We start from the raw sequence: 11,278 nt of genomic DNA on the forward strand, positions 1-11,278 counted from the left end.
CAACACACACACACACACACACACACACACACACACACACACACACACACACACACACACACACACACACACACACACACACACACACACACACACACACACACACACACACACACATGACATGGGAACCTCCCATGTCATGTGATTTCTGAGGAAAATGAAAACCAAACTGAACCTGTCTGTTAGTCAGTCAGACAGACAGACAGTCAGTCGTACTAAAATGGCGCAGCAGGGAGTTCAACTGGATCAGAAACAGTTGTGTTGTTCTATCTGTCTGGATCTACTGAAGGATCCAGTGACTGTTCCCTGTGGACACAACTACTGCAGCAGGTGTATCGAGGGTTACTGGAACCAGGATGATCGGAGAGGGAGGTTCAGCTGTCCACAGTGCAGACACACCTTCATCACAAGACCTGTTCTGAAGAAAAACACCATGTTGGCTGAGGTGGTGGAGAGCCTGAAGAAGACAGGTGATACCTTTAAATTCTCTTGTAAATACAGCTCACTGACTCTGTTTAATTGATTGATTGAATATTTTATTGGACAGAAATGCAAACAGCACGAGTACAGTCATACACTTGGGGCCCTATCTTGGGCGCCACCTTACCCATTATCCCTAAACTTCTTTGCCATTTTTTACTATTTTGAAAAATATTTTCAAATGGTTCAAATATCCAATCTACAAGCTCACAACGTGTCCATGCAGATCGGCAGGCTATCTTGAGGGTAAACAATATGTTAGACACACAGTCTGACACAGAGTGGTGTTAAGGCAGATAGACTGTAACAAAAACAATAGTTATCAGGCAGCGGAGACATGCTGGCTCCAAAGAGGCTATGCGTGTGACATCATCGTACCCGGAAGTTATGCGGGAACGCCTACTGAGTGGCAAAAAACTGCTTTCTGGGCTTGACAGCCCATACATCCAAATAGAAAAGTCCTATCTGATTGTATTAAACAATGTTAATTGTATTAAACAATGTTAAACTCACCAACATGGCAGCTGTACGGAAAGCTTGAATTATCCTCTTTCTATCTGCAAAATTTTTGTTTAATAAAAATTCACCCTAGACATGTTATGAGCTACTTTTTGTCAATGAATTCCGTGCAGGTGATTATTTTTATAAGTGTCAGAGTTTGGAAGCGCTCGTATACAATAAGCAACATCCTTCTGCCTCCTGCATTATGTGACATTTAGAAACGGGTGGTACGCAGGACTGTTGAGTGATTTACAACGAGCGCTTCCAAACTCCAACACTCAGTCTAGATGAGGGGGGCGTGTCCCGGTGGACATGTGACGCATGTGCATACTCTTTATAGGCTACCAAATATGTGGGTACAGGCATATACCAATGAAATACATAAATAAATGTTTTTATCAGATTGATAAATACATATGTATCAATCTATCAACAGGACTCCAAGCTGTTCCTCCTGATCACTGCTACGCTGGACCTGGAGATGTGGCCTGTGATGTCTGCACTGGGAGGAAACGGAAAGCTGGGAAGACTTGTCTTCAGTGTCTGGTCTCTTACTGTGACCCTCACCTCCAGCCTCACCATCAGTTTCCTGCCTTTAAGAAACACAAGCTGGTCAAAGCCTCCAGCGAGCTTCAGGAGAGCATCTGCTCTCGTCACGACGAGGTGAAGAAGGTTTTCTGTCGTACCGATCGGCAGTTTATCTGCTGGCTGTGCTCCATGGACGAACACAAAGGTCACGATACGATCTCAGCTGCAGCAGAACGTACTGAGAGACAGAAGGAGCTCGATACGAGTCAGCGGAACATCCAGCAGAGAATCCAGGAGAGAGAGAAAGACCTGAAGGTGCTTCACCAGGAGGTGGAGTCCATCAACCACTGTGCTGACAGAGCAGTGGTGGGCAGTGACACCATCTTTACTGAGTTCATCTCTTCCACTGAGAGAAGACGGTCTGAGGTGAGGGAGCTGATCAGAGACCAGCAGAAACGTGAAGTGAGTCGTGCTGAAGAACTGAGGAGGTGTGTGGAGCAGGAGGTCACTGAACTGAGGAGGAGACATGCTGAGCTGGAGGAGCTCTCACTCACAGAGGATCACATCCATTTTCTACAGCGTTACACCTCCTCTCTCTCAACGATCAGTGAATCTACACACCCAGTCAGCAGCAATGTCCGTCCTCTGAGATACTTTGAAGATGTGACTGTGTTCGTATCCAAGATGAGAGACAAACTAGAGGACATTCTTACAGAAGGAGGGACACACGTCTCAGAGACAGTGAACAGAGTGGATGCTTTACTGTCAACACCAGCAGAACCCAAGACCAGAGCTGACTTCTTACAATATTCACGTCCAATAACACTGGATCCAAACACAGCTCATCAATACCTGTCTCTGTCTAAAGGGAACAGAAAAGTAACATGTATGGACAAACTACAATCATATCCTGTTCACCCAGAGAGATTCACTACAATGTGTCAGGTTCTGAGTAGAGAGGGTCTGACTGGACGCTGTTACTGGGAGGTAGAGTGGAGTGGAGACAATGTTTGTATAGCAGTCTCATATAAAGATATCAGCAGAACAGGGTCTTATAAATTTGCATTTGGATTCAATGATAAATCATGGTCTTTAATGTGTCAGAAACAAGGTTATTATTTCAGAAACGGAGGCATTGGTACTAACATCCCAGGTCGTGTGTCCTCCAGAGTAGGAGTGTACCTGGACCACAGTGCAGGTACTCTGTCCTTCTTTGTGTCTGACACCATGACTCTCCTCCACACAGTCCACACCACGTTCACACACAACCTCCATGTTGGACTTTGGCCTCTATCACCTGGAGTCTCTGCTGAGTTGTGTGACCTCAAATAGATCATACTTCTGTTTTGTCTCTCATGTCACGAGTCCAGAAACGTTTCTTCATTATTTTATTGTTTTTCTCTCAGCCTGCCTTGTGAGCTTGTAGATCAGCTATTTTTGCTTTGTGTCGTATGATGAAGTATAATAGTGGTTTAAAATGGTTAATAATTATTTTTATATTTTGTTCTCCTCTTCTTGGTACCATTTGTCTTGTTACGATGTAATCATTACTTAATGGATTTTATATTCCTGGTGAAATATTATATTTTTGTTATTTTTTAGACTTCGTTCTCAAAATGTTCAGGCCACGACCCCCAAAATAATCATATTTGAACTGGGGACTGCCCAAAATAATCATATCTGAACTGGGGACCCCCCAAAATAATCATATTTGAACTGGGGACCGCCCAAAATAATCATATTTGAACTGGGGACCCCCCAAAATAATATTTGAACCGTGGACCCTCGAAAATAATATTTGAACTGTGGACCCACCAAAATAATCATATTTGAACTGGGGACCCCCCACCCTAATGAGCACTTGAAATTGTAGGAGTTGAGGCATTACATTTAGTTTGACTCGGTTCCACAGATAAATATTGTGAAAATAGCAGATCTACAAGCTCACAACCCATCACAAATGCGATGTGTTGTGTGCATGTATCTGTTATTTAAGGTTTGCCTCTTTCTTAGGTCATATTTGACAACTTGGAAAATGTTTGACCATGTTTTTAGAGTATAGTTTGTTGATTACTTTTGACGCTGTAATGGTCTTATTTTTATTTTATCTGTATTAAAAAGGTCTTAAAAGTCTTTAAATGGTCTCTTTATAAATGTGCAGATACCCTGTATACACTTATACTGTATGTTGGTCTGTTTACTGTTGAGTGAGAAAACAATGTTGTACATTAAGATAATCATGTGGGGACCCCCCTGGGGGTCCCGGCCCACAGTTTGAGCAGCACTGCTCTAAGACACAGTATAAATAGTCTTTGTGAATAAAGTGACATTAAAGATGAACAAACCAAACATCTCTGATCTCTGCTTTGTTCTTCTATTCTAACAGTCTGTGTAGAAAGGTTGACACAGCAACTTTTAATCTAGTTAAATGAACGTTACCACTTAAAGGTTAAGATAGATAACGTTTTATTTACTAGTCTACATAGCTGCTTTGACACCCATTGTTATGGGGTCACAAGATATGACATTTTTGCCTTCTTCTACAACAACAAAAATGTATTTTTCAAAAACAATCTAAAAAGCCTATCTACACGCTCATGTGTTGTGAGCTTGTAGTGAGCTTTAACAAGAAAAAAAGGGTTCTAAATTGATTCATTCATGATGTATTTTTGTATTGGGAGACACCAAATGTCTCTTTAGGATCTGGAGCTATAGGCTCACCGTCCCTTGAAGTAAGGAATCGTCCCTTATTGGTAAACTATAAGACCTGTCCCAGGCTTAATGTACTGATAAGAGACACAATGTGGTCCTTATTTTCTGGGGAATTCACTCAATGACACCCAGTAGTGGAAAGTAACTAAGTACATTTACTCAAGTACTGTACTTTTTTTTATTTTTTTTTAATACTTTAATGGAGTAATTTTCAGTACTTTTACTTCTACTCCACTACATCTCAGAGACAAATATTGTACTTTTACTCCACTACAATTATTTGAAAACTTTAGTTACTAGTTACTTTGCATATATAAATTATAATATTATAAAACATACATTAACCACTTTAGCCCTATTTTATACATAGGGTATTTGAAAATAACCGATCTACAAGCTCACAACGCGTCACGATGCGACGCGTTGTGAGCTTGTAGATCTGCTATTTTCAAACATTTTAGTACTTTTACTTTTCGTACATAAAGTATATTTTGATGACAATACTTTTGTACTTTTACTCAAGTAACATTTTGAACACAGGCCTTTTACTTATAACAGAGTATTTTTATATTGTGGTATTGCTACTTTTTACTTAAAGGGATAGTTCACCCCATAAATGATTTTCTTTTTCTTATCGATTAGTCAAAAATATCCATGAATTCAAGTCTCCATGGGATGACTAATCAATAGGGAAAAAAGTCATTTTGGGGGTGAACTATCCCTTTAAGTAAGATATCTGAGTACTTTTTCCACCACTGCATATAGGCTACTATAATACCAGCAGAATATGGATGCTGGGGTTGAAGTGGTTAATATAACTGTACATAATCAAGGGCTCAGCAATATGTCCGTGTGGAACATTTTACATGTAGTTTTTAAACACCATTATAATGTTCTTATTTTGATCATAAGACCCAATTTACTGAACGTCAGTCTCCAGTTTTCATCAGAATATGTATGACACTGATTTACTATGACACTATAAATGACACATTAGGAGTCAGTCAACTGCTATTTTCAAGGACCCCCATAACTCTGAGAGGGTACAAATGGAACCAAATGGACCCGTAAGGGTCCATTTGGTTCCATTTGTACACTCTCATAGTTACACGCCCGTAAGGGTCCATTTAGAACCCCCACAAGTAACCATGAGGGTCCCTGGACCACACTTTGAGACCCACTGGTGTAGCAGAGTGTTTCCAGTGAGTCAACACCCTGACTCTGTTTGACCCAGAATGGAACAGAGCCTTCATTAGTATCATTGGTAACACTGTGAAGGAAGAGGCCCAATTTCTTTACAATATGGCTGCTGTGCATAGAGCCTATAGAAGGTTCATTTGGCAAAGGGTCCTTGTAAGAAGATTAGGAAAGGAGACATGTGTACCTCTATGCTGCCAGTGGATTCAACATACATTCTAAAGGAGTTACGTCGCCCTCTGGTGGTGGTTTCTGTTTGATGCACCAATGAGAAAATGCAGTTGAATCTATGCCTGTTGTTGTGTTGTGTTGTGTTGTGTTGTGTTGTGTTGTGTTGTGTTTGTGTGTTGTGTTTCTGCTAACTTTCGTTTTATTTTTGTATTATTTTTTACTGAATGGGGATCCAGAATGTTTTTCTGCTGACCTGACTTGTCTGTCGTCACTAGGTTCTGTCTTGAGAATGTTGCAGAGAGAGAGAGAGAGAGAGAGAGTGATTGAGAGAGAGAGAGAGAGAGGAGGAGAGAGAGAGAGAGAGGAGAGAGAGAGAGAGAGAGAGAGAGAGTGAGTGAGAGAGGAGAGAGAGAGAGAGAGAGAGTGAGAGAGAGAGAGAAGAGAGAGAGAGGCAGAGAGAGAGAGAGAGAGAGAGAGAGCTCTTATTCTAACGTCTGCATGAAGCTATGGACCCCTTAACTGAGAGAGAGATGAAGCAGGGACCCCTTATAGCTGAGAGAGAGATGAAGCATGGACCCCTTATAGCGCTTAGAGAGAGATGAAGCAGGGACCCCTTATAGCTGAGAGAGAGATGAAGCAGGGACCCCTTATAGCTGGAGAAGAGAGATGAAGCAGGCGGACCCCTTATAGCTGAGGAGAGAGATGAAGCAGGGACCCCCATTACATATTGTATAACATTTGTGTTGCAGATTTCATAGATGTCATAGATAGCTTCATAGACTAGTTTGACAGCACTGTCATTAGATTCATGTTAATGTGTATTTTCAGACATTTAACCACTTAAACCCTCAATACTTAGTAAACCTTGACTTTTGGCTCTGTACTTGGTCTGTACTGTTTCTTCCCTCTACACCTCTTTGCCGAAAATATCCGATCTACAAGTCCATGAATGTGGGTTTGGATCCAGTGATAGATGGTGGTCTTTACGGTGAACCAAACAAGGTTATAGTTTTATACACAGAGGCATTGAAACTCACATCCCAGTTTGTGTCTCTAGATCACTGCTTCCCAAACTGTTCAGCTCAGGACCCAGAAGAGAAAAAAACATGTTTGCCTGGGGACCCAAACTAGTGAAAATAGCAGATCTACAAGCTCGCAGATCTACTATTTTCACTGCTTCTTAAACATGTTGTTTTCTGATTTAGGGAATTTCTTTGATATTTTTTTAATTTTATTTAAATACAAAATATTTGAAAAATGTTTGAAATCGGTTTCGTCTCACGAAAATGTGTGAATAATTTGTGTGAAATCTTTAGAAAATCTTTTAAAATAATAATAGTATTAATGAAAAAATGTAGGAGACAAAAAATAAAGGGATATTCACTCACCCACGAAAAAGGATCCGCGACCCACAAATGGGTCCCGACCCACTGTTTGGGAAACAGTGCTCCAGAGTAGGAGTGTACCTGGACCACAGTTGCAGAGGTCATGACCTCCAGAGTAGGAGTTGTACCTGGACCACAGTGCAGAGGTCCATGACCTCCAGAGTAGGAGTGTACCTGGACCACAGTGCAGAGGTCATGACCTCCAGAGTAGGAGTGTACCTGGACCACAGTGCAGAGGTCATGACCTCCAGAGTAGGAGTGTACCAGGACCACAGTGCAGAGGTCATGACCTCCAGAGTAGGAGTGTACCTGGACCACAGTGCAGAGGTCATGACCTCCAGAGTAGAGTGTACCAGGGACCACAGTGCAGAGGTCATGACCTCCAGAGTAGGAGTGTACCTGGACCACAGTGCAGAGGTCATGACCTCCAGAGTAGGAGTGTACCTGGACCACAGTGCAGAGGTCATGACACCATGACTCCTCAAGCAACTTGGATTGTGCATTTCATTTATAAACCAAGGTCCCCAGAGTGTCGCCATTCTATGTCACACAAAAGTAGCAAAAATAGCCAAATAGCCGATCTACAAGCTCAAAACGCGTCGCAGTGGACGCATTTTGAGCTCCTACTTTTGAATTGGAATCCTGAAAAGTAAAATGTTATTAAATTTCAAATGCATGTAGTTATACTTATGTTAACTTTATGAACTTAAATACAAAGACATTGGACATAAAAAAGACAATAGAATGTTAATACTAGTCATTAAGCTACTAATATAGACTGAAGTAATTAAAGCGGGTCATGTTTGCATGAATTGTAACAGCTGAAATCAATAATATGTCAGTATTCCGATATTAACCTGCGGGCCGCATTAAGTGAAGGTGGGGGCCGCATGTGGCCCCCGGGCCGCCAGTTGCCCATGTATGATCTGGAGGAAGAGTGAGAGGCAGCGAGTCAGAGCTGCTTGAAGTCCAGGGTGAAGTTTTCACAGTCACTGATGATTTGGGGCCTCGTGTCATCTGCTGCTGTTGGTCCACTGTGTTTTATCAAGTCCAGAGTCAACACAGCCATCTACCAGGAGACTTTAGAGCACTTTGTGTTTCCGTATGTCGACAAGCGTTATGGAGATGCTGATTTCCCTCTCAGAATCAGAATCAGATTAATTGTCACATCACAGGTTTACAAGGTAAAAAAGTGGGTGAAATTCGTTTTTGTACATCGTTCACATCGCAACGTTAATTTCCATAGAAAGAAGAGAGGGGGGGGGGGGGGGGGGAGAAGAAGAGGTGTGGGGGGCAAGTGGGAAGGAGATCAAAAACAAGAGAACAACAGAAGGCCAGACAAGTTATCTACATATTTACAAAGTACCTGAGATAATAAAAAACTATTATCTCCAGCAGGACACCTTCCCACAGAGCCAAAACGAGAAAAAGTGCTCCTCGGAGCACAGGTCTCCTCCACCAGGTCAGGTAGGTTATTGTGGGCCAGCAATGTTGGGAATGTGCCAATCAGGATGGAATATGAAAAATCAGACGAAGCCGCCTTGATCACTTGACTATAAAGATAATGTGTACCGTTTTGCGTGATGTTTGGACAAAATTTGTAGGAGTAATATAAAAAATCGGCCTCCTGGTGGCGCTATAATAGGGCAATGTTAAAAGGGTGGCATTTGTTCCTAAATGTAGTGCGAAAGGTCATCAAGACATTTCTTTTTCTTAAAATATTTCACTTTATTCATTATGAAAATGGACTTTTCCACAATGTTCTAATGTTTTTTAGATGGATCTGTATATTGTTTGAATAGACCTACGTATATGTACTAGTAACTGTTACTTATGGTGAAACATAACTTATTAAATGCCTTTATTAACTATGTTACTTATGGTGAGACATAACTTATTATATTATATACCTTTTGACTATTAGTGCACATGGTTGCAATGAGATAGTGTTGGTGTTTGTTCTGTGTGTAATGTATTGTGTAGTGTGTGTAATGTATTTGTTGTGAGCTGTGCTGCTGTGCCTCTACTCTCTCTGAGTCTTTCTTTCTTTCTTTGCTAGTGTTGTGAGCTCTGCTCTCTCTCAGCTTTTCTTTCAAACTGACTATGGCCGCGTTTCCCAAAGAGATTCGTAGAGATGCTGCGTAGAGATCCTGCGCAGGTCCTACGACGGGTCTTACGTGTGTCCACACAGGCTGCGCAGTACCTTCGCAGGCACGTAGATTTCAGGTCATGCGTAGCCTACGCAGCTTGCGTAAGAGCCTGGGACCCGGCGAAACCTACGCTCTACCCTCATTAGTAGCAGCTGGTTGTGCCCTACGTGCTATCGGTTCCCACGTCCACTGCGTTACGTGTCTGCTAAAACTACATTCGAGAGACAGAATGCACGTATCCTACTCTCCTCCTACTCCTGGGAGAGGCGTAGCCCTGAGTGCTGTCCTACGCAGCAGTTTGTTACGAGCGCCCATCGTAGCGAAATAGATCTATGAAAAGACCGACCGACCGACCACACACACACACACACACACACACACACACACACACACACACACACACACACACACACACATATAATTTATATAATTTATATATATATATTTATATATATATATATATATAAAATTACGGCCGGGCCGGTGCGTAACGTGCATGCCTACCCAAAAAAACAGACATACAAGCTGTCAACGTGTTGATAGCTTGCAGATCTGTTCTTTTGGGTAGGGCGAGCGGCTGCGCTGCTTCGTCCTCTATGCATGAACCCGAAGTTTACAAATTGTACTCTCACGGATGATCCGATCGTCTGATAAAAATATTAAGCTTATGCAAAGTTAACTAAAGGTATATAAATGATGCTGAGCTAAACATGTTTCCTTAATTTCGAAGTTTTATAGTTAAACGTTATGATGAAAGTCCCCAGTTCCTCTCACAAAGTGACAGCTGTTGTGCTCGCCATGTTTATGAATGGTTAAAAAATCTTTTGAAAATAGCAGATCTACAAGCTCACAACGCCTCACAAGCTTGTAGATCTGCTATTTTCAAAAGATTTTAATACATATTACATTTGGGAAATGGGACATTCTGCATATCTTTACTTTTGGTATTTTAAGTATATTTAATTTACTTGCATAAATAGTGTTTTATTTACCTTGCAGATGTCACCTCACCGCTGTAATTTAATTCATAAAAACAAAAGTTGTATTTGGAGTGGACTGCTTCAGGACATCTGACAGTTGGCTCTGGTATTTTTATGATCCATTTCACTGTATATATTCGCAAAGGGTGTTTAAACTGCTGTGTAGCGTAGGACAGCACTACGTAGTTTACGTAGGCTTTATGTAGGCTTCGTCCAGGAGGTCTTTACGTGCATGCTGTCTCCGAATGTAGTTTCAGCAAACACGTAACGCCGTGCGCTTGAGAACCTACGACGATGGTGTCTCCAGAAGCCAGTTTAGATGGCACGTAGGGCACACACAGCTGCTACTAACGAAGATAGTGCGTAGGGGGGTTGCTATTGCGCAGCTGCGTGGAGGCTCGTACGCAGCTTCTAGGCTACGCACGAGCTCAAATTCGTTTGGGAAACCCGGCCTATGTTGATTCACAGTGATTCACTGGTAGAAAATGTTTCCAGCCTGTTGAAATATGAGTCATTAATTTTCTTCTATTGTTCTATCTATAGAATAAAACCTCCATTAAAACTTTGATGAACTTTTAAAGACAAAACACACTGAAACTTTCCCTGTCTCTCTTTCTCAACATTATGTATAATAGAACTACAATACAACCGGAAAAGAAAAAACGGACACTCTGATCTGAAAGCACTAAAGTTGATCCAAAGCAGAGGATATTTAGCCATAATAAGTACAAATATGCAAGAAGCTACAGCTGTGACTACACTATTGAAACCAGGGGACTTTGTAGGCTACATGTCACATGAGAGTGTTGAGAGAGTTGATTGATTAGATCAGGTAAGGACAGTAGCCACTGTTAAAGAACAGTAATGGAGCCTGAGTTGCGTCATCTAAGACAGTACCAAGTCAACAGATTCTGTTGATTAACAAGATTAATCAACAGAATGTTACACCCACATCCACATGGGTAGACCAAACCCATAATAAATAGGGTGGATGTTCACTGGTCAGAACAAAGTGTCCTGCAGGCATCAGTGTTACTACTGTAGTTGACAGGGCGTTATTGCTGTGTTCGTCATTTTCCATTGCGAGTTCCGAGAGACTGACGGTAAGAATTGAGAGTGTTTACATGATGATAAATGTATGTATTTCTGATATGTTTTACAGTTTGTGTGTATA

At 41.5% G+C, this 11,278-nt stretch overlaps 1 protein-coding gene across 1 annotated transcript; it reads left to right on the forward strand.

Annotated features, from left to right (window-relative positions):
- Positions 1-212: 212 nt before the first annotated feature.
- LOC308083032 (E3 ubiquitin/ISG15 ligase TRIM25-like) lies at positions 213-3,860 on the forward strand. The gene is made up of 2 exons (XM_080425133.1): positions 213-470; positions 1,418-3,860. Exons 1-2 carry the CDS (start codon positions 221-223, stop codon positions 2,839-2,841), a joined length of 1,674 nt encoding a protein of 557 aa, XP_080281259.1. The 5' UTR covers positions 213-220; the 3' UTR covers positions 2,842-3,860.
- Positions 3,861-11,278: the final 7,418 nt, after the last annotated feature.

The sequence above is a fragment of the Gymnoscopelus braueri genome (assembly GCF_963280865.1).
Source record: "Gymnoscopelus braueri genome assembly, chromosome: 3".
Taxonomy (NCBI): Eukaryota; Metazoa; Chordata; class Actinopteri; order Myctophiformes; family Myctophidae; genus Gymnoscopelus; species Gymnoscopelus braueri.

Excerpts from the sequence above, each read along its gene's own strand:
- LOC308083032 (XM_080425133.1), top strand. The coding sequence starts at position 221 with ATGGCGCAGCAGGGAGTTCAACTGGATCAGAAACAGTTGTGTTGTTCT. Across the intron at positions 471-1,417 it reads GGAGAGCCTGAAGAAGACAG|GACTCCAAGCTGTTCCTCCT; the intron begins GTGATACCTTTA and ends ATCTATCAACAG.